Source organism: Euprymna scolopes, chromosome 12 (assembly GCF_053919585.1).
Source record: "Euprymna scolopes isolate OS-2025 chromosome 12, ASM5391958v1, whole genome shotgun sequence".
NCBI lineage: Eukaryota > Metazoa > Mollusca > Cephalopoda > Sepiida > Sepiolidae > Euprymna > Euprymna scolopes.
The window spans coordinates 97,075-121,910 of NC_136493.1; the positions used below are offsets into that span (position 1 = coordinate 97,075).

At 34.4% G+C, this 24,836-nt stretch overlaps 1 protein-coding gene across 2 annotated transcripts in view; it reads right to left on the reverse strand.

Annotated features, from left to right (window-relative positions):
* Positions 1–10,230: 10,230 nt before the first annotated feature.
* LOC145291135 (neuronal acetylcholine receptor subunit alpha-9-like) overlaps positions 10,231–24,836 on the reverse strand; it is a 77,079-nt gene continuing 62,473 nt past the window's right edge. Inside the window, exons 7-9 of one of the 2 annotated variants that reach the window (XM_080136650.1) lie at positions 21,086–21,169; positions 20,203–20,318; positions 10,231–13,932 (exon numbers count right to left, since the gene is read on the reverse strand). In XM_080136650.1, the coding sequence (XP_079992776.1) occupies positions 13,531–13,932; positions 20,203–20,318; positions 21,086–21,169 (602 nt within the window). In that variant the 3' untranslated portion in view covers positions 10,231–13,530. The remainder of the gene's footprint in view (positions 13,933–20,202; positions 20,319–21,085; positions 21,170–24,836) is intronic. The other variant, XM_080136651.1, reaches the window with a different exon arrangement.

The following is a 24,836-nucleotide window of genomic DNA, read 5'->3' on the forward strand; positions in this document are numbered from 1 at the left end:
GAATATGGCGGTTACCATAATGTAATTCTTGTTGGGTAGGTCACCATTTCGGCGGGTCCCCCTTTTGGGGAGTCGTCGAAATTAATAAGACGGGAGTAGAAATCGAACTGGGATTAATAATAAAGAAACAAAGGAACTTCCAAACTAAACGGTTTTATATACATTTCAGCGTACAAGTGGTATCGAGTTATAGAATACGTGATTTTCATTTTTGTCCCCTGACTCTGGAACAACTCGCGTCTCCGTCTTCCTGCCTCCAATACTGTTTTTCTCTCTTTTTGTCTTTCCCACCAGAACTGTTCTCCGTCCTGATTGGTTACAACCTCTGGTCACATTTTGAGGAAAGGAGCAAGGAAGGAAGGGGAAAGGGAAGAGTAGAGAGAAAGAGACATGTAATGGAGAAATAGTAGTCTTAGCTTCACTACACGAGTCCCCCTCCAGTACCGGAGTTAGTTAATATCCTTAGAATTACTACTATGTCTACTTCTGTTTAAAAATAAAAATATTCATTTTTCTTTTTCCATGTCACTTTTCTTTCTGATCTAGATTTATACATGCCACCAGCAATTTTACTCTCTACTTTATGGGTATAATCTGTTCTGACATCCTTATCATTAGTAGTACCTATATGTGCTTTCTCGGTCACTCTAGTTCTATTACTGCTACTTGGCTCTGTAAACAGTTTTAACCTATCGATTGATATATGTGCATGAGTACCGTTATTCATATCGATCTGGAAGTGTTTGTCTGATCGAGTCAAAACTTTATAAGGACCTGAGTACGGTGCTTCTAATGGTTTCCTAACTCGATCAACCCTTAACCATGCTTTCTAACAGGAAAGTAAGGTTTTCGGTATAAAACATTTTGCATTTCCATGGATAAATCCTTTTCCATCGTTGAGTACGTCAGTTTGGGACATCTATTCACACAAATTACGTACATACTTGTTGTTAACTGGAGTCTCTTTTTCTACTCTCTGCTTGTATATCAGCTGATGAGGGATCAATATTGGTGCTACAGTAACAGTGGTAAAAGGTGAAAAACCTGATTCATTCGCGGTGCTGCGTATATCTAGTAGGATCACTGGTATCGCTTTCCTCTAGGATTATTTTCACGCTATTGTCGATGCCTTAAGAGTACGATGTGCTCTTTCAATCATCCCATTACTTTGAGGATGATACGATGTTGTTCTCAATCGGGAAAAAAACCCTACGACCTTGGCCAACTCTTGAAACAATTCGCTCTCAAATTGGCTTCCTCTGTCAGTTACAACATGCAATGGAACTCTAAATCGAGATATCCAGGCATTGATAAATACTTCTGCTACCGACTACGCAGTTATTTCGATCATTGGCTGTACTTCGATCCAGCGAGTTGCACGATCAATACAGGTCAGCAAATATTTGTATGGACTGATTCATTTCGCGTTAGGGGTAACGGGCCAACAATATCAATATGTACCGTTTGGAAACGTGCGGATGGTAAATCAAATTCCTGGACTGCAGACTTCGTGTGTCTTTGAACTTTTGACTGTTGACATGCAACACATTCTACACAGAATTGCTTGACTGTCTTATCTAAGTTAGGCCAGAAGTATCTAGACTTAATCAGTTTAATAGATGCTCCAGTTCCAGGGTGCGCTAAACTGTCAAAGACAGCCCTACGAAGCTCTTTTGGGACAAACGGCCTGGGGTACTTGGTTGAAGTATCACACAGGACAGAGCCAATTTCACGTGACACGCAGTATTCTTTTAAATTAGCGTATGACTTTATTTCGTCATCTCCTTTTTGTACCTGGGCTATTTCAGCCAAATAACACACATCTATTTGCACCGCTAAGCAGTTCTAGACATACAGTCTGCAACTACGTTCTCGTATCCTTTAATATACACCACGTCAACGAAGTGTCGTTGTTGTCAATCCGACTTTGCGGGTATCTGACTATAAAAGGCTCCACATAATGGCTTATGGTCAGTGAATAATGTCACGTGACGATCCGCTATGAGGTAACGGAAATGTATTACTGAAAAATAAGCCGCCAGTAGCTCTCTGTCGAACGTAGAATACTTGGCCTGGGATTGCGAAAATTTCTTGGAAAAGAAACCTATTGGTACTGGTTTCTTATCTATTAGCTGGTGTAATGCAGCACCAGCTGCGTATTGACTACTATCCGTAACCAGATGGCACTCTGTGGCTGAAGACTGCGGATGAGCTAATGCCGTAATTTCTGACAATTTGCTTATTATTGTTCTGAAAGCATGAGTTTGTTCTTCGTTTAGCTCAAACATTGCTTCAGGGTCCAACCTCATTCGTTCGGATAGTGGTAGCACTATGGTTGTGTAATTAGGGACTAACTTGCGATAAAAACCTGTCATTCCCAAAAATCTACGCAAGCTTTTCGAATCTTTGGGTACTGGAAAGGTTTCTAATACTTTAAATTTTTTGAAGTAGGCACCAACCCTTCTTTGCTTACATGAAAAAACCTAAGAAGTCCAACTCTGGTACTCCGAATACACACATAGCTAAGGAAATCTTTAAATTATTATCACTAAGAATCCTGAATACCTTATCTAAGTCTTCCTTGTGCTGTTGTTGATTTTCGCTAAAAACTAATATGTCGTCTAAATATACTAATACACAATTTAATTTTAGAAATATCTTGTCCATAAAACGCTGAAATATGGCTGCAGCATTCTTTAAACCAAATGGCATGTAATTAAAGTCAAATAAGCCAAAAAGTGTCACGACTGCCGTCTTATGCACATCTTCAGGGTGTACTTTAATCTGGTGATATGCTGCAGTAAAATCGATCTTGGAAAAATATTGTCTCCCAGCAAGTTGTGTGCAGAATTAATTTATGTTCGGTATCGGGTAGAGGTCTGTCGGTGACGCTATTTAGCGCGCGGAAATCACCGCAAGCTCGATATGAACCATCTGATTCCTTCACTAAGTGCACGGATGTTGGCCACTCGCTAGTGGACGGCTGGATAACTCCTGTATTTAGTAAGTTCTTAAATTCTGCGTGTGCTGCGTCTAATTTAGGACCGGGAAGTTGCCTGGCTTTAGCGAAGACTGGTACATGGCTGCCTGTATCAATCCTGTGATACACCCCGCCAGATTCTTTGTCTGTATCGCTATGAGGTGATATTACGCTACTATAGTTATTTATTATTTCGTTAACACATTCTGCTAGGTCTATTTTATTAATCAATGCAGTATTGGTTTCAGTTACTGTGTTGACTTTAATTTCGCGCTCTGTTACATTATCACGGATGGATCTATTCTTGCAATCCACTATTATATTAAACTTGTTTAAAAAGTCAAATCCTAACAAAGGGTTAGTGACATCCGCAATCTCGAAACTCCATTGGAAAGATCTTCTTAAAGGTGGAATCTTGACTTCTAAGCTAGTTTAAACATAGCACTTTATGCTTTCGCCGTTAGCAGTCGAGATATGAACAGGAGTTTGTTCCAAGGTAATTCCATTTACTACAGAACGTGGTAAAATGGAAATATTGGCTGCTGTATCTACAATAAAATTTACTTTAGACGCTCCTATTTTTGCAGTAATTTCTAGTAACGGCGGCATTACCGGAGCAAACGCAGTCCGCCTTTTTAGTTTTCCGAATCGCTAGGGACGGGAGATGAGGGACGCGAGTTAGGTAGCATTTGTATATTGCTCTTTTTCTTCGGCCATTTGCACCACGGCTTACATGTACGAGCCTCTTCTACGAAGTAAATATGGGCTCTACATACTCTCGGTCGCTGTTTCGTAGGCGTAGACCGACTGGTGTTGTTTCGCCTGTATGTCTAGTACCGCGGTGACTTGTTCGAGCCTGACTTTCTACAATCTGAAATACCGGTGTATTTTCTATTAACGGCATCAAGTTGTCGGACAGTCGACCTAACTCTACCAAGGGCATCTCGGTGTGAGCCGCTATCACCGGGGCAATTTGCTTCGGCAGTGCGAGTATAAACTTATGACGCACTATTTCGTCGCTTGCTCCTATTCTATTTGCAACTGTTAACATCTGCTGCAGGTATATTGGCGGACGACTCGCCAACGTAGTGGTCCTCATCAATTTCTCCAAGAGTTCAGGTCTAGTCTTTTCGTGGGTATACCGACTCCCTTAATTTAACATAATCTAACGAGTGTAAAACCGCTGGCGGTATATTCGTCACTACGTCAATTGGCAATGCACTTATAACGGTATAAAATTTGGTCTCGTCCGTAGTAATATGTCGGAGATGGAACTGTGCTTCTAATATTGCAAACCATCCCTCGACACTAGTTTCCATAAATTGTGGGGGTTTTACGCTTACTTGTTGAGCATCCATTATGATTTTACTACTATTATTTATTTGAAAAAAAAAATTGTATGATTATTTTTATTATTATTATATCTTTTGTTAATATTTTTTGGAAGCCACGACCAAAAGAAATGGCGGGGGTGCTAAGTATAATAGAAAGGAAGGAAAAGCGTTTACTCACCAGAGATTGAATTAACAGAGAGATTTGTGTTTCAAACTGTTATTGATAAAAAAAACTGTTATTGACAAAAAAAATTATTTCCATATATATATACATATATATATATATATATATATATATATATATATATATATATATATATATATTAGGCACCGCCAAAAATGGCCGCAAAATCAAGTTGTTGTTGTTTTTTAAAACTAAATTACATTTATTAAAATCCATTATTTCTGAGTAACTTTTTTTTTTCCAGAAAGATAAAACCCTGAATTTCATATAGAAAACAGAATAATGTAAAACTTTTTCTACTATTTTTAATTCAATTTTAAATGTTAAATTTTCCCAAAAAGTTAACAATTGTTATTTTTTGTCTTGCACAAAAAACGTACTTAAATATTTAAAAAAAAGGGTTTTTGAAATAATTTATTTATTCATTTATTGTCTAACTAAGATTTAGGATGATTTTCTAAGAGAATATGCAAAAATATTATAATATAAGTACCTGAATTTCAAATAATTCCACTTATTCATATATGTAACCAGATATTTCGCGTCGCCGAAGAGTTCAGATCGACTCTGTTTACGTTTTCTTTCGATGAGACGAAAACTATGGAAGACTAAACAGGCCAAAAAAACTTATTTTTCAGTGACGAAAATTTCAATGTATTATTAAGCTGAGGCTGGCCAGTACCAGATGGGTGACCATTTGTATGAGTTTGGTTTTTAATGTGTATGTGTGTGGGGGCCAGGCTCCCCAAAATGGGGGGAGGGGGCAATTTAAAGCAGAATAAAAAAAAATTATTTCAGCGCTTTTGGTCCACCGTAGTCGAAAGGCGGCAAACGTTTTCAAACGAGATCGAAAAAAATGATGCTATTTTTAACACAAAGGGCACAATATTTATCGAATTTTTTTTTTGTATCGATTATTCAAAGCATGCTCTGTTTAATAATGGTCATGCATTATTCGGCTCGCTAAAAAAAAATTGTTAATTTATTTATCAAAAATTTTAAAATGGCTTTTTTCGTATAAATATAAAAAAAATTTTTTTTTTGTTTTGCTTAACTTAAATTAATTATTTTACTTAACATATTCACCGAATTTCACACTTCAAAACTCAAAAGCGGGATAATTAAACACAATCGAAGTTCTGATATTCATACGTCAAAATAAGGTATGCAAACAATTTTTTTTTTTTTTTTTTTAATCTATAATTCTGTCCCTTACAACAACACAATATGTTTTGTTCAGTTTCAGATGATTATTTTAAGCATATTTGTTCCCACTTCAAAACAAGGGGGGGTTTTGTAAGCAAAAAAAATATATATATAAATATCGTTTATGAAAAATAAGTACACTGTTATAAAGTTCATTCTTCTCCTAATAATCGCTGAAAATTTCGTATTGATCGGATAATTACCTGATTTTTGGTAGATTTTTAAAAAGACGGTCCGTCAAAAAGTACTGACCTGCCCCCCCAGTTTTGGCGGTGCCTAATATATATATATATATATATATATATATATATATATATATATATATATATATATATTCCAAACAGACGAGAAGACCTATAACTAAATATTTTTTTCACTTTGCTAAAAAAACATCTCTTCTTTGTCGGTATATTAAGTATTAATCACTCAATTATAATTTTCGTACGTGACTGCTTACTGGCAATAAAATGATTTTCTCGGGAGGATGGGCGACAACAAAGTCCTTCCAGATCTCCAGCACTCTCCACATTTTTCAATAAAGATTGCCTTTTAGGTTATCGTAATCGCTATTTACCGTTGATTTTTTTCTGATTACTGGTGTTAATTATGTGGCCTTAAATAATAATAAAAGTGTGGATTCCATTTATTTTTTTATTTATTGCTGATACTTTAATTTCCTTTAGATTCGTGTGATGGTCTTTCTATGTTTTGTGCTTTGATTTTAATTAAACACTCATGTGCTTGGTTAGTGTTTGTTACATATGTGAGATATTTTCCGTATATATGGATTTTCCTTAATATTTCAACTGTTTTTATTATTTCCGTGCATTGTGTAGTGTCTCTTAGATATACATAACCGTGATTACTCATACTATTCCTTTTCCAGCAGCACGTAAGTGACAATATATATATATATATATATATATATATATATATATATATATATATATATATATATATATATATATATATATATATATATATATATACATATATTTTCTTTTCTTTTTTTTAAGAAATATAATAATAATTCTGGTTGACAAAACCTGCGTTATTGTCCGGGCGAAATTCTACACGTGCTAATTTCCTCACGTGTCTAAGATGGCAACAATTATTCAGTTATGCGTGTTCGAAAGTTTTTTTTAATGGGTTTTGTGTGTGTGTGTGTGTGTGTGTGTGTGTGTGTGTGTGTGTGTATGTGTGTGTTTTTGTGTATCCGGGCAAAAATTTTAGAATTTTGTAGAACTGCGTCTTACAATTAATTTTTTTTTTTTGTATTTATATATATTCGGACTTCTCAGGCCATGTCCTATTTAAATCACGTAAATTACTCGGTAGGAATAACGTAATTTTTTTTTTTTTGATATTGTGAGTCGTGTCACAAAACAGTAAAAAATATATTTTATCGGCACTTCTTTAGGCGGATTTATATATATTTATTTGTTTTTTTCTTCTTTTTTGTGTTTGTCCTCGGACTTTGCTGTTACGTCGTTATCGTTTGTCCGTGCTCATATGAACGTCGGGCGTTCACCAAATTATGGCGGTTACCATAATGTTTGGAATTTTTTATTTCTAGAAAGAAAATAAATCATTCGGATAAACAAGAATGGTCGGTAACGGAGTAGAACGTGCGACTCAAAGCCTACAACAAATAGGTCTTGCTTAGAATTGATTCATGATATTAAAGTTGTTTCTTTGTGTCGCTTACTTATGTTGTTTGCTAAGTTTTGTATTTATTTTTTCTGTTCATTAATCTATTATATAAATCTCACCTGTCTGTTTTACTGTATGCATGTATGTATGTATGTATGTATGCCTAAAACTTCGACAGTGGCGAAAGATTTTTACGGGATCGGTATCGTTTTGAAGCTTGACCTTTCAGACGAAAAATACAGAAATTTTTTTTTTTTTTGATTAACACAAAATAATATATCTAAGTTACCTGGGGAAATTTATAATGTTGAAGTGATTGTGTCTAAGTTACCTGACGAATTCGTATCTCGTGGAGAGAAATCTACTTCAAGTAAATCCAATAAATCTGTCGAGGACTTGGCAGTTAAATATGTCGGGAAAATACCAGCCTGCAGAAGAGAATAACACATGTGGGAAATATTCCCACTTGGAAAGATTGAACTGGAAGTGTCTGTCACTATAACTAGATATTTTCTTCTAAGGCCTGAAGAAAATGGATACTCTCAAGCTGCAGTTTTTTTCTAAGTCTAAGTCTAAGTATAAGAAAATAATATTTCCATCCTGTCCAGACTCAAAAAAAGGAACTAGGAATATTTTTAGCGGAGTTCTTTTCCTCTTCAGAAAACGTTATTATATGAAAAACTGTGTATATTTTCAGGTTATTCCTTCAGGAAAATAAGGAAATAAATTTCCCGTTATAAAAACACCCTCGGAACATTATTTCAGATAAGTTATCTTTGCAGATATTTCAACTAATCTACACGAAAGGACTTTTATTTTACGGTAGATGACATTACAAAATGTAAGCTTAAATTGCAAAGGGAGCGAATTCTTTTCGACTTTCTAAAAGTACTACAACCTTCTGAAAAAAAAACCCTCTGTTAGTTGAAATTTCATACCATAGCCGTAAGTAAAAAAACATATCGAATTTTTTTATTTATCTATTTTTTTTTATTACATTTTCACCCCAAACAAGGCAAATTGCCACGTTGGTGTAGGGGGCTACTATCAGGGGCAACAACTACTGGGGTACTATGTAGGGATTTGGGCAGCAAGATGTCGGTTCACGTTACCTTTGAACTTTTGCACGTCAGTACTGTTGGGAAGCAGGGACCTGGAATGGAATTCCAAAGTCTAGCCGTTCTGTGGAAGAAACTATTGGAGTAGAAAGATCTTTTACATCTAGGGATCTCTAGAGTGTGGGGTGGGATTTAGAAGCCTGTCGGGTTTGTCGATGGTGCTCGCGTTGTAGGGGCACAAGTGATTGCAGTTCGTTAGAGCATTCACCACTAAAATACTTGTAGAACAGACAGAGGGATGCAACATTTCGTCGATAGGACAAAGGCTGAAGCTTAGATGCCAGTTCAGGGCCTATCAGGTTTGCGACTCTCTTTTGAACCTTGTCAAAGAGCGAGAGACTAGTAGCAGATGCACCAGCCCAGATGTGACAGCAATACTCCATACATAGGCGAATGGTGGCCTTATAGAGGTACAGGATACTTTCGGGTGTTAGTAGTTGTTTAACACGGTAGAGAGAGTTCACCTTTCTTGAAGCGGTCCTGGCAATGCCTTAAATGTAATTGTTCCAACTCATGTTTCCTGTGAACGTTAGGCCAAGGAGTTTGAAAGATGTACTCTCAGATAAAGAGTCGTTGGCCATTGCTATAGGTGGTAGAGAGGGGTTCTTGTGATTATTGAATGAAACTAGTTTAGTCTTGGCGGCATTTTTGTCCCCATTCCACTACAGATTGGAGGTCTTCCTCTAGTGTTTCTGCCATTTCTTTAGAAATGTGTTCAGTTGTCTTCCTATAATAATTAATTATTCAACGGAATACTCCAAAAACAGTTTTTCAAGTCCTTTCAAAGAACGCTACTCTTGCTATTCTCCCATTACAGGACAGTAAGAAATTAGCAAATTATAATCGTAGCACAGCTAGAATTTGTTATTTGATGCATTAGATGAAACAAAAATTTATGCTATTCAGTCAGAAATTGTACAAAACATCAGTTAAAAGAATATATATGCATGAAACAAGTGAAAAAAAAACGGGAATAACATTTTAGCGTCAGTAATGACACCCTCATTGGTAATCCGAAAGGCGAAAGAAAACTCCTTTAAGTAGCAAAATAGCCAGAATTTTAGGCCCATTCACTTGAATTCCCAAAAGCGAGAAGTCTGGTTAACGTTCATAAAAGAAATTCGTCTTTTAGGTTGTGCTGCCTTCGCAGTAAAGCATAAAGTTAATATTCAGTCAAGGAAAAAAAAGCAAATGGATAGATAACCAACAAACGTCCGCTTCTATCATTGACTAAGAAAGAATAATAAATTTAATTGTAGATTTAAATTTACAGTTTTAAATTCCTTTATTTTCCCCTATAATAAGCTCTACGTTTTATTGTGTCTGTATTGAGTTTTGGGATAATTTCATTAATATATAAATATAAATATTCATATTAAACTGAAGATTACCTGGGATTATATCGAGTAAGCATTTCATTTTCGCAGTATACATCTTAACTGTTGAGCACTGTCGGTAATTGAGAAGCCAAATAGTTGCTTACGTGCGAGATCGTGACCTCCAGACACTAGATTACTGTAGATCGACATTTAATAACGTTTATGCATTTATAAATGTTTAAATTCACTTAAATTACATTGCAGTTGATGGCAAATTGAGACAGAGATGACTTCGTACATTTCTACACTGATGATTCCGGAAGGATAAAATATTAGTGTCTTTAGCAATATATATATATATATATATATATATATATATATATATATGTATATATATAAATGAACAAATGATTAATAAAACATGTTAAAAGACATCTTTAAAAAGAGTTAAAAACATATTTAATTTTAAAAAAGGAAGCACTAGATAAGTGGATAGTCCTTAATCCGCGGAGTTTCGAAGAAATACTCTCCTTCTCATCAGAGGGCAGGAATTAGAAAAATGCAGGATCGGATTTTGCATATAAAAGTATTTAATGAAACTACAAGTAAGTCACAGATCTTACTTGGTTAAAAAAAGGGTGAGGTAAGGGGAATAGGAGGTAAAAGAAAAATGATAAAAAGATTTCACATGAATGAATAGTCCGGTGAAGGGTAAAAAATCCAAGAATGGTAAAATCCAAAACGGTCGAATTTAAAATTTCCAATCCAATGGGTAAATTCCAAATGGTCCATGGAAAAAAACGCAAATGGAATGAATTCCAAATCATTAAAAAAAAAGCACTGGAGAGAATATTTAAAACACGTCTGTCAAGGCTGCAGGAATCAAGTAAATTAAGGTTAAAATTAAGGTTAAGGTTTTTTTGTATATATATTTATATATATGTATATATATGTATATATATATACATACATACATGCACACACAAACACACACACACACACACCCACACACACACACACACACACACATAAACAGGCGCCACCAGGTTAATTTCTACGCGATTTTTTTTCCCACCTCATAGAAATTACTTCATGCCAACATTACTTCATTCCGACATTTACTTCTGAAGACAGTCGGCGAAAAGTACTTCCAGTTTGTCCACCATTCCCCCTTTTCTTTTCTCTTTCTCCCCCTTTTAGTCGATCTTCTTCCTTTTCAATTTATTTTTCTTACTTTTAGTCGATCCTTTTTATATATATATATATATATATATATATATATATATATATATATAAAATAAGAATTACAATTAAGTTTACCAACATAATCCAAGATGGCAAATCTAAGGTATATTATAATTATTAAAGAGTTAATATTTATAAAGTAATCTCAACCACATATAAAAGCTCGATAAAACCGAATAGGAAATAGAGCTTATAATAAGAACAATTAGTTAATAAAACATGTTAAAAAACACTTTTAAAAAGACTTAAAAACATATTTAATTTTAAAAAGGAAGTACAAAATAAGTGGATAGTCCTTAATCTGCAGAGTTTCGAAGAAGTACTTTCTTTCTGATCGGAGGGTAGGAATTAGCAAAATGCGGGATCAGATTTTGCTTGCAAAAGTATTTAATGAAACTACAGGTAAGTCATAGATCTTACTTGGTAAAAAATAGTGAAGCAGAGAGAATAGGGCGAAGAAAAAGGTGATTTCACGTGAATGGATGGTCTGGTGAAGGGTAAAATATTGGATATTTTAAAAAAAGATCGAGTCAACAATATTTTTTCGTCCAAACATTCTGTAGCAAGAATATTTAGAGCTACCTGATAGTTTTCATCAGATACTGTCAAATGTCTAATTAACTGGAAGGCGTAACCAGTTATGTGATTTTTTAAAATGATCAGCGTTAAAGCGTCGCAGTCAAGATTAGCTATGCAATTCTGAAATTCCCTACGAAAATTCAGAAAGGCCAAATTATCAGTCTCCAGATCCTTATCATTAAACTTATAGCGCTCAATCTTAGGAACCAAGTTAAGATCCTTGGTTTTCACAATAGACTCCCGATGTTCAATGGAATCATCAACCTTATACGGTCGTAAGTTAAATATTTTGTCAAACATCTGTATCTAAAAGAAGGTACATTCTTTATTAAAGGATTTCAGCGTAGTTTTATTAATCTTTTTCATTAAATAAATATTGACAATATGTTGTTGTTGCAAAGAAAAAAAGAGTACACAAAACCTCAGCTCACTGCAGCAGCGTAGTCCGTCGGTACTTTCCGTAGACTCGTTTTCACGTCTCTCCCAACTGCTCCAGTGGCCTGTTTTTATAAAAGACAGTGTCCTCCAAATTTGCATATTTGCATATGTGCGCGAGAGCACACGAGATTCTGTGAGACTGCATTGTTATATAAGGTCGCATGCGCCATCTTAGCCCCTTTTCAGCATCATGACTCTGCGTCGGCAAAGCACACACCGAGGCCGTTTAAGAGGTAAGCCTGCGTTCCCACAATTTTCGCCATATCTGTTATTCTACAAGATTCACAAATATCAAATAATCATCAACATGATTTTCATTAATGCACAACTAGATACTCTAACCTCTTTTCGCGACTCTAAAAATTCAAACATAGTCAATATTTTGCCTCTAGTTAACTTCCTCCTCTCCATCAACGAGGCAGTAGTAGCAGGAGAGAAAGCCATTTTAAGAAGCTAAAATCCGCTTCCAATAACAGCCTACCAAAACTAACGTCAGTAAGAGACAGAGAGAATAAGAGGGAAGTGACCAAGATAAAGATGACAGATAACAAGCAGAAGGGGAGAGTAATTGAACAAATCCCAACTGTTACGGATTTCTTTAAAAGGAGAACAAAAGACCAAAGAAGGATTGAAAACAATATTTCATGACTAGACATTATAAAATTAATAAAAGAAAACCCACATGATTCAATCTATTATTGTTTTACGTTTAAATCGGATGGGGAGTTTAGTATCAGTTCTAAATTCTCGATACTAAGCTAAGATCATTCTCTCATGAATTATCTTTTCCGTTGTTATTAGATACGGTGCAATCCTCCTAGACATTACATCTTGTTTTGGTGCAATAATAAAAGTATGAAATATATGTTCTAGAGTCATAAAACAATCTTCGCGGGAAATGCATTCTATTTTTATAAAGGATCTTCTCAGCTAATACTGCTTCTATTTTTTGGTGAGAGGTTTACTGTCATGATATAATTATTCCAGGCATTACCTCCTCCTTTAAAATCAATATAGTTTATATTTCTTCACCATGATATTATGCTCCGAGGCTAGCAAAAATATGCGGGCATATATATATATATATATATATATATATATATATATATATATATATATATATGGTCTTAGAAGTGTCTTTAAAACCTTTAAAACTATAAAAAATGTCCTTTGTTTATTCATTATTTTGTCAGTAAGTCAATTAATCTCTCGTATTGCTGAATAATTTTACTTACATGAACAAACAATAGTAATGCTATGATAGGCATACATGCAATTTTATATGAAAATAGAAGAAAAAGTGTATATATAAGTACATATATATAAATATATATATGAAAATAGTATATGAAGAGGTTTCAAAATAAGATTCCTCTGTATTGTATTTTATATATGAAAAGTTGATATTGAAATTGAATGCATCAGAAATCGGATTAACATATTGATATTGATCGACTTCTATGGCTGCATAAATCTATTTACTCGATATCTGGATTAGGTTGACTCCAACGGCGATGAGGACGACCGGAATGTAAAGGACACAAAGGAACCTATTTATAACTTGACCGATATCACTCCATCCCTGACGAAACCTCTTCTCGGCTTCCCCGTCTTTCACATTTTGCCAATAGTAACTGGTGAAGGCCGTGATGAAGGCAACATTCGACTCTAAACCTGGTTCTGCGTTAAGTGGCTTGTCATAGGATTGCTCGGCGGTCGGTAGGTTTAGTGGTTGCTTATCGCTGGATACAGAAAACTTGTAGAAATTTCTCATCTGAGAATCTGATTCATGGTCAGACGACATCAGATGTCGAGATTTGTTTCTGTTTACAATAGACGTCATACAAAACCGTTTGGCTATACCATCAATCACGATCTGAAACAGAGAATATAAAAGCTGATGTCATTATCCGCTTCCGGCAATACATGTGTCTTTCTTAATTTTTTTCAGCATTAATGTATTTATCTAGCAATTATATTTTATAATTTACCCTTTATATATAGCCTTACATTGTGAATTTCCATTTGTTTTCCTTCATTACAGACGCAGTATGTTATAATTAGGGCTATGACAACAGCATATTCTTTTCCTTTGTTTTGATTCTCAGGTATGTATCCATTCATATCGTATATGTTTTTTTATGTAGAGTGATGTGGTTTTCGGTTGATTAATTGTGTCTGTGTCAGATATATACTCGAGCGTCAAAACAATGAAAGCCACAGTTAGACACAATTAATCAACCGAAAACCACATCACTCTACATAAAACATATAAGATATGAATGGATACATACCTGAAAATCGAAACAAAGGAAAAGAATATGCTGTTGTCATAGCTTTAATTATAACATACTGCGTTTGTAATGAAGGAAAACAATGACTGTTGTCATAGCCGTAGTCATAATCACGTTAATACGTTAGTTCTCGTTATATCATCGAAAATGAGCGAGGTTGAGTCTGCTCAGTACCAGATAGATAACCATTTAGTTATTATTAATGGGGGTTTCGTAAGTGGATACCTTTTACATATATATTTAGAAATCGCTTTTTCCTGTATATAACATTTTGATTGCAGAAATCCCCCTCTGCACCAAACTGCCGCAGGTTTTCAATAACAGATGACACATACAAATTCATTATGTCTAAACCTTCAAACCTGGTCTTATATAACTTTACTACGTTGTTTTATACACATGTATTCATTATAATTAAATTCTCTATTAGATCCTAGGAGAAGCATCATCACAATTGTCCAGCTCTATAGACAAAGTAGTTCGTATTTTTCCCTAACTATATTGACCTGACATCCTTATTAACTAGATTAAATACTCATGTACATACCACTACCATTACACTTCACTATTCGAAAATAATGATTACTTCCCAGTAACATACCGCATATTTTCATTGGCTGCCATTCTTGAAATTCTAGTAGTAATTTGTCTAATTTGAATTTTATTGAAGAAAAATTGTAGTAAAATTTTTTTTATATTGTAAACATTATTTTTTCTAATAAAAGATAAGTCATATTTATGTAAACCGTTGGGATTTCCATCAAGTATGGTTCGGTATCGGCAGTCACCAGATTAAGCCTAGCAAAGTAATAGACGCAGACGAATTTCCAAATAAATAAAGCGGATTTATATATATAAATATATATATATATATATATATATATATAATTTTAAAAATATAAAAATCTACTGAAAATTTATTGAATATATATTTTTTGTTTGTTTGTTTCTTAATGTCAAGAAACGTTACTACCAACATCCTCATGGTAAGAACTTTCGGAATAAACAATCCTAACTAGTAAGTTGGGTATTGTTAAAAACATTTTGTTTTCAACAAAAGAATTAAAGAGAAACGCTATTTGTTTTTATAATCATAAAGTTTTAATTGCAATTACAGTATTTAATCAATAATAATTATAATTTGTTTTTAGTTTGTTTTTTTGTTTTTAAATTGGCAGTATACGTTTTTATTCTATTGTAAACATGTTTTGTTATAATAAAAGATGATTGATATTTATGAAAAATGTAAAGTGTTAATTGAAAGTACAGTACTTGTCAAAGCCAAAATAAAATCTGTTTATAGTTTTAGTAAAGAAAATTGGCAGAGAACGTTGTTTTCTATTGTAAACTATTTATATTAAAAGATGAATGATATTTATGTAAACCGTAAATGGGTTATTTTCGTTTTTTTCTGTTCTAAACATTATGTTTTGATAATAAAAAATGAATGGTAGTTATAAAAACCGTAAACTTTTTTTTGCTATTGTAAACAAAATCATTTTATATATAATAAAAGATGAATGATAGTAAAGTAACCAGTAAATAGTTAAGTGAAAGTACAGTATGTTATCAAGAAAAAGTAAAATTTGCTTTTAGTTTTATCAATGAAAAACGGCAATAAACGTTTTTAGCCACCACCACCCCAACCAAATACAAAATTGCATAAAAAACAACAAAAAAAATGTCAATTTAATGTACGAACATCAGTGAAACGGTCGGCTTAGTCATAATAATCTCGACATGGTATGGTTGTGCGAGAGAAGTTTGTCAGTTTTTTGGCGCCATATTTGAAGGAAACATGACTGGTTTTCCTACCGTTCGTTATTACAAGAGAAAAGACGTTGTGGATTGACAGAATACATAAAGTTGGTCAATCAGGTCGCTCGCAAATTTATGAGATGGAGAGCAAGTTGCCGGTCATTGTTTTCGTGTATTAATAGGTGTTTCGAAAGGATAAGGATAGGTAAGCCCCGAAGAAAATAAGAGCAGTCGTCTACTGTGTAGTTTTTGCCTCCGGTTTATGATGGGTCGTGAGTGAGGAGTATTTATTTAGAGAGGGGAAACCCAGCGACCCTCTACAAGCGTTACTTGCATGAGAGAGTGAATATGGATGGAATTGAATTATGAATTGAAAGCAGCGATTAAAATCGAAAGATATTTTCCCGGATCGATGGAGAAATGATAGACAACAAATGCGGGCAGATTGCAATTTTACGTGGCGCGCGTATTTGGAAAGCTACAAAGTAATTTTCTAAACGGGAATTTCTGCAGTCTTTTTTTTTTTAAAATATGGAGAGTATTATTATTATTATTATTATTATTATTATTATTATTATTATTATTATTATTATTTACTCACTAGGAGTAGTCGCGCAAGCCATCATCAAAGATTTTCCTCACACAGGCCATCAAAAATTTATCTTTCCCTCACACAGGCTATCAAAAATTTATCTTTGAGAACAACTTCTGATGTTTCATAGAGTCTAAGTTACAAAAGTCTCCTCAGATTTACAGTACTCTCGACCTCTATCAATAAGTTTTGCAAATTTAATTTGCGTTATTCCAACAGCCGTTTGCTATTGATTTCTTGTTAATAACTTCCATTACTCTCCGCTAGAATGTTGGTGACAATAAGCCTTTTCAAGATCACATTCCTCGTCGAACTCATTCATTGAAGGTCTGGTTAGTGCTTTCTCTCCTCGGCCTTTCCATCTTCTTTGACTCTCCTTGACTGTTTGATGTGGTATAGGCTGATACCGAAACTTTTATGGTGGGGAGGGTAACTTACTTATACAGTTTCAGTTTTCTTAATTCCATGTGATTTTTCTTTGAGTTTTACCTCTGTAGTAGTTTCTATATGTCTGGCTTGCGCCTTTAACTCTTGTGCAATTTTTGTCTGCATTCCAGGGGTTCTTTAATATTTCAGCCGTTTTCATTATTGTTATCTCTTGTTACTTTCCAGCCATTCTTTTGATTCCATTCGGTCCCATTCATTTTTAATGTGTTTCGGAATTGTTCCTAGTGCTTCTACTATACTTGATGTAATCTGGACTTTAGTCATCTTCCACATCCGTTTGAGTTCTCTGGGCAGCGCTGTAAGTTTTCTCTGCTTCTCTATCTCTTTGGTATTTACCCTGTGGTCTGGTAGAATGGCGAAATCCATGATCTGGCCGGAATTTTGTTCTTGTTAACGTATGACATGCGGGCATTCTTGCTTGGATGGATTTATTCGTTTGTATGCTCATGTTCCAAAGGATTTTGTGACTTCCATTATCAAGAACTACAACCGGTTTGTGCCTGTATCATTTGTTTGGGTGTTCAATATGCAGCCGTCTGCATAATTCCAAGTGTACTACCTTTCCCACTTGATCATGTCTATTTTTATATACTTTTTGGGCTAATTTGCTGTATTCACTTATGTGGTTTATTGTTTCGTCTATTTGTCCACAGAATATGCACTTGTCGTCTTCTTGTGTTTTGTCGATCTTTGCGTTAATATAGTTGGTTCTAATCACGATATCTTGTGAGGCTATTCTTAGGGATTCAGTTTCTCTGCTTTTTCAAATCCACGTCCGAGTAGTTTCATTAATCTCATCTTTCGTTATCCTTATGCATCGCCTATGTGGCTGGTTATTTCCCCATTTATTCTTTTCCATTCATTGTCTCTCTCTGTCTCTCCCTTTTCTATATTGTTAATTTTTTCAGTGTCTCTTGCCGCGATTCTCATCCTTTCGATGTTCTGCATTATATATGTTTCTATTTTTTTCATGTGATTCACATAGTCTTCTATACAATTCCATCCATCGCCTTTCCTTTTCACGTGGAGTCGGTCAGCATCATCCATTGCGTGTAGTGCATTATGTATGGTAATAAGTTTCCTGGTTCTCTGGTCGAGATTCCTCAGTTCTTCTTTGGCCAACCATATAAACAGTCCGGGGTATCTTACTAGTTTATACCTTTTATTAGGTTTCTTAGTTTAGTTTCTAAGAGTTTTCTTGTTCTTCTGGCATATTCATTTCATTTTTTTCTGTCGTTGCTGTTCCTTTGATGCTATCTGCTCTCAGAACTCCCAAATATTTGTAGGTATAATGTTCATCTGGTGTCCTCATCTCTGCTTGGTTGAGTAGTTCTATACCTTTTGTTGTCTCTAGTTTTTTTTCTTTCTTATAACTAACAATACGCACGTTTCCATACCGAATTCCATTCGGATATCTAGACTGAGGATTCTAGTTGTGTCTATTAGCGTCTCTAATTTCGTTTTTGTTCTGGCAAGATTTTTCAAGTCGTCCATATTATTATTATTATTATTATTATTATTATTATTATTATTATTATTATTATTATTATTTTATAAAGAAGTGAAGAGAATTAATTTGTGATCTAGTTTGCATGCGTGTTTGTGACGTATACCATAGAGTATGTAACTTAGATGGCGATTCACCCTTTCTGTAAGGACTCATATATGCAAAAATATATATTTCAGAGGGAAAAGGATATAAATAGAGACCTGGAGAAAGTGATAGGTGAATTTCTCAGTTCATTATAAATTATGACTTAATATAACTATTAAAATTGAGTTTTGTTCAAAGAAAACTCAATCTCAGAACTAAGCTATTTTTTATCATAGCTTTATTAAAGTATACACAAAATAGCCTTAGGAAAACAGACTTCAATCCACATCTAATGCAGTAATTAATCCAACCATTTGATTAAAATGTTCGTTTTCCTCTTTCTCTCAAAATGTGTGTGTTGAATATCGGGTCTCGTAAATAGGAAATAACATTTATTGACACAGGAACACGCTTGATCAGACGAAATAAAAAGTATCGAGTAATATGATGCATACATACACGTGGTCATCTGTACACAGAAATAGACCTGACGCTAAAGTTAATACAATGTATGGACCCCACGCCCAATAGATTAACGACTAAAGCGAAATCCAGAATCGGTGTTTAGTTTTGGATGCATCGGTGTCCAAAGATATATAAACAAGTCGAAAGGGGTATGGAACAGAGTATGCTGGCTAATGAGGTCTAGGGGCTAATCCCTGTCATTTTCCATACTTCTTTGACCTCCTTCTTTATTCACCCACTCGTTCGTCATAAACGAGCAATAAAAATATGTTATCGTCATATGCTTACAGCATGTACGTTTACTCACTATAACATAGCACAATTTTCTTTCTCCCTCCATGTATCCTACGTCTAGTAGAATTTGCATGGGCATAGCTTTTTTTGCAAAGGTTTCTTCGCAAGAGGCACGTTGCCGAAGAGCATATTCCTTGCTGGTTATAACTTGCCCATTTAAATCCAATGTCAAGAAATTTTTCTCATGGGCCACTTTACGAATAATAAAACACAGTAACTAACATTGATCAATGTAAGTACCCCTATAGTTTTTATCATCTATTAGCTATTGCGACTCCTTATCCCTTATCTCCGAGTGGATTTTGGCTCGATAAATGATGACCTAATAAATAAAGAAAAAATACACAAAATAGCCAGGAGACTTCGATGATATTGCAGCGTTCATAGAATGGATGAGGGTCTTTTGTTAGTAGTTGTCAAACTGTTGAAGTTACATGTTCAGTTCCCAAAGGAAAGCCAAGAAAAACGTGGGAGGAAGTGATGAAAATATACTTAAAACAAAGTGAGATAACAAGTTAGCAAGAGATTGGTTACTTTGCAAGTCAACTTCTTAAAGCTGTCTAATGCAGGTCACTGTGTAAAACGAACGTTAAACCGATGATGATGATGATGATGATGATGATGATGATGATTAGTCGGTTCTATAAATGCTATTTCAAGTATGACTAAGGAAAAGATTAACAAAAAATGTGTAATACTTACGGACCGCAAGAATTTCGGCACTTCTTGACAAGATTCACAGTTTGACAGATTAACGACCAACGCATTTATTATGGTTAGTAAACTTAGCATGATCAGGTTGAATATCAGGAAAATGACTGTAAATTAAAGCGATAATGTACTTAGATTCGACTGTAAATCATTTTCATGTAGAATTCATGGGGTGAAAATGAATAGGAGTGAAAATAGCAAGTAAGAAAGTGAAAAGTAAAATACACAATAATACAATTGTATTATATATATATATATATATATATATATATATATATATATATATATGTGTGTGTGTGTGTGTGTGTGTGTGTGTGTGTGTGTGTATAGATGAATATTTGGAGTTAATAAATTTAAAAAAATTACAAGAAATTTATTTTTCAACAATGGATACAAAATGCTAAAGTATTTTTCTTTTACATAAAGTTTGTATTCGTTGTTAAAACATAAATTCTTCGTGATTTTCTAAAATTACGGAATTTATCTCCAAATGTTAATTTATATTATTGCTCTATCTAATGTATTCAACTTTTTTATGTAATTGGAATTGTCTTATAAAGATTGATGCTTATATAAATATAGATGTTGATTTTACAGTACTATACAGCACGTATATATATATATATATATATATATATATATATATATATATATATGTATATATGTGTGTGTGGGGGGTGTAATTTTCTAGGATGACTGAGGAAATATATCATTTAGCATCTAAATACTAACATTTTCGTCCATTTATTTCATCATACACTTCACGTTACGTGTGTTTTCTGTTTGAAAGGTTGAGATCATCATTTGAAGACGAATTTAAACTAACTACGAAAATCACCTTCTGAAAATATACGATGAACAATATCATACTTACCAAAATACGGTGTAGTGTCCGCTGCCGGCAACACGGAATTCGTGTACAGAAGTATCACAAAGAACGCACAAAATAATAAAATAGCTAAAACAAAAACAAAAAATTGAAAATTAACTTTTTACAATAGCAAGTAAAAATTGTAAATTGTACTTTTTCATTGTTTGCGTCTAGATTTGAAAATACCAGAAACATGAATGCGAGTGGGTAATGGCAGAAAAATGTGAAATCAAGACGGATTTTCTAAACGCGAGGGGCATGTCAGCTCCAACCTGCCTGCTTTCTGTACGCACATGTGAAATTTAATCTATTTTCCAGGTAATTCTATTATTTTAGGGCAGGTCCCTAAAAGATTTCTTCATATGGAAGTAAATTCTATATGTATTTTAGAAGTGTATATTTTTCATGCTGGAAATTTAGTAAAAGAAATAGTTATCCTACTAATAAATCTAGGAACGTCGTGAATAGTTAAATATTTAGTAACATTTCCTGAGAAAGGTGCAAGAGTAGTAAAACAAGATAAGACGAAACAATGTGAAAAGGAGACAATACAGGAGAAGAGAAAGAAAGATAAATCAAACCAGAAAAAAAGAGAAATAAAATATAGCAGTGGCAGAAATCAAAACTTTTTATGAAAATAATGCAGATTTAAATGAATTTGTTTTGTTTTTAATGAAGAAAAAAATAAAATTTGACGTCCCTGCAGATAAAAATTTGAATTATCAGTAGGCTTATAATATAGAAGGGTACTGTCACACATATTTTTCATATTAATTACGACTCGTATTGTTTATATCCGACCTGAAAACATAATTTATTTTAATTGCCTATCATCCATTAATTAAGGTTGCTGGAAGAATGGTTGAATCATTTTACTGCTCCATAAAACATGTGATCGATATAAAAGTTTGTGTGCATATAAAGATGCATCCAACATGCGCATTTAGCGATGACCACTGCAATTTCAAATCGATGCACCGACAGACACACAAAGCTATATTGATGCATGCTAAGATGAACGAGATAAATAAATAACATAAAATGGAAAAGGGGGAGTCATCTGTCCTTCCACATATTGAATTACTGAGTGAAATCAGACCTAGAAAAAGGGTGTGATCACTTCCATTTTCTGTCGTGCACTCTTTCCTTTTCTATTGGATTTCAGCAGAGACGGGTGCGTTTTTTTTAAAGCAGTGTCTACATGAGTGTGTCCCACCAGTGAACATAGTTTTTTTTTTATTAATTCCATTTTCACCCCAAATAAGGCAAAGTGCCACTTTGATGTAGGTGGATACTATTAGGGACATGTTGCAGGGTATTATGTAGGTAGTTGAGCAGCAAGATGTCTGTTCACATTACACTTGAAATTCTGCATTTCAGTACAGTTAGGAAAACAGGAACTCGGAAGGGATTTCCACAGTCTAGCTGTTCTGGGGGAGAAACTATTAGAGTAGAATACCTTCTTACATTTTGGGATCTCTACTATGTAGGGGTGGTATTTGGCTGACTATCGGGTTGGTCGAGGTGGGTACGAGGGCTTGTTGTTCTTCAGAGCATCTACCATTAAAATATTTGTAGAACAGGCAGAAGGATGCAACATTTCGTCGATGGGACAGCGATTGAAGCTTGGTGACAGTTCAGGATCTATTAGGTTGGCGACTCTCTTTGAACTCTGTCCATGAGTGAGAGACTAGTAACGAATACATCAGCCGAAATGTGACAACAATACTTAATACATGGGCGAGTGATGGTTTGTAGAGGTACAGGATAGTTTCAGGCGTAAGTAACTTTCTGGCACGGTAGAGAGAGCCTACCTTCCTCGCAGCTACACTGGCAATGCTCTCAATGTGTCTGCTCCAACTAATGTTCCCTGTGAACGTTAAGCCGAGGAGTTTGAAAGAAGTACTTTCAGGTAATGTATCTTAAGCCATAGCTATTGGGGGTTAAGAAGGTTTATTGTAATTATCAAAGGAAACAAATTGAGTATGGGCAGCATTGAATTTGACCATCCATTTTTGTCTCTATTCCACTACACATTGTAGGTATCCCTCAAGTGTTTCTGCCATTTTCTTAGATATATGCTCATTTGTTTTTCCCCTGTGCCTATTATAGAGCATGGTGTCATCAGCAAATATACCTATCTCAGAGAGAAAATTTTATCAGGGAGGTCATTTATGAATATTAGGAATAATAAATGTCCAAGGATAGACACCTGCGGTACACCCGCATTTATATCATATTGTTTAGATATACAACCGTCGAGGACAACCTGAATTCTCTTATTTAAGAAGGATTTAATTGTGTTATGTATTCGTCCAGCGATACCGTATGATCTGATTCTCATCAGAATACCATCGTGTCATACATTGTCAAAAGCCTTAGATGTAGATAGGGTTACCGCTCTTCCTCTCTGCTTTGTCCAGTGTAGTGTATATACGTTCAGAGATTACAGTTATGATATCTACTGTAGAACGGGCTTGCCTAAATTTATATTATTGGTCGGTCAGAAGTTTAGCAGCTGTAAGCTGATGGACTAGAGCTTGGTTACTATTTTGGCGAAAACCAGGAGAAGGCTAATGGGGTGATAATTTAATGGGTTAGTTCTTTCGCCAGAATTCTTGTAAACTGGTACCACAGGAGCAGTTTTCCAGCAGTCAGGAAAATAAGATTCGTTAAGGCATTTATTGTAAAGTTTGGAGAGGATTGAAGCCTTTTTTAACAGCACAGTCGGAATGAGATCGGGTCCACGTGTTTTTAAGGTGTCTAGGGTTTTTATGATATCATGCACCTGTGAAGGGGTAATTTTCAAATTATCCACTTTGGAGTCAGTTCGCAAAGGAAACCCAGTGAGTGAGTGGTTTGCCGGGTACAATATGAAGTTTTAGGCAAACCGATTGGCAAGCATGCTAGCTTCCTCAGTTGCCGTGCAAACAACCTCATAATTGTTGGATAATGGGGGAATTGTTGATTAAAGCTGCGAGTATGCCAGTAAAACTGTCAGTATTCGATTATAGGCTACGAGTATAGATTTACTTTAGAAAATCTTAGGGGTGTGTTCCGCCAAGGTTGTTTAAAGTAAAGCTGTGAGTATGTTTAAGATTTGCTTTAGAAAACCGCAGTTCACTAGTTTCACCAAATAAATCATGTGAAGTAAAAGAACGCCTGTTGTAGTTTCGTTAAAATCGTTTCTTTTCAGATCAACAGACATATGCTGTCCTAATCGAAGATGGCATATTTGAAGAGTCAAATAACTACCAGGATGTTTTTCAGAGGATATGATAAAGTAAACAGTAAAAGTTTTGGCTTCAAACACACAAATAAATAATCTCATTTAGTAATTAATTTATCACTTTTTCGTTCTATTTTACTAAAATAAAATGTTCATTAAACAAAATTACTCTTTCTGACAAAAATATTTTTGACTCAGGTTTTGCAATCACATCAATTTAAACATTCAATTTTAATTTTTAATTTGAATTATTCTATAATCTGTGGTTATGGATTGCAAAGATTATTTTTATTGTTTGAGCAATTATTTCATCTTTTGTATGCTACGGAAAAGGCATGAAGACAATTGATTTAAGGATGATTATCACAAAAATAGAAAATGCCTATTGGCTACAGTCTTGAAATCACTAGCTACTACAACAAGCATGTCATAAACTCATCTTTCATACATTCGCATACTCTACGAGGTGTCTCAAATAAGTTTCCAGACTTTTCCGTATGGGCACTCTTATTGATAATAGACACA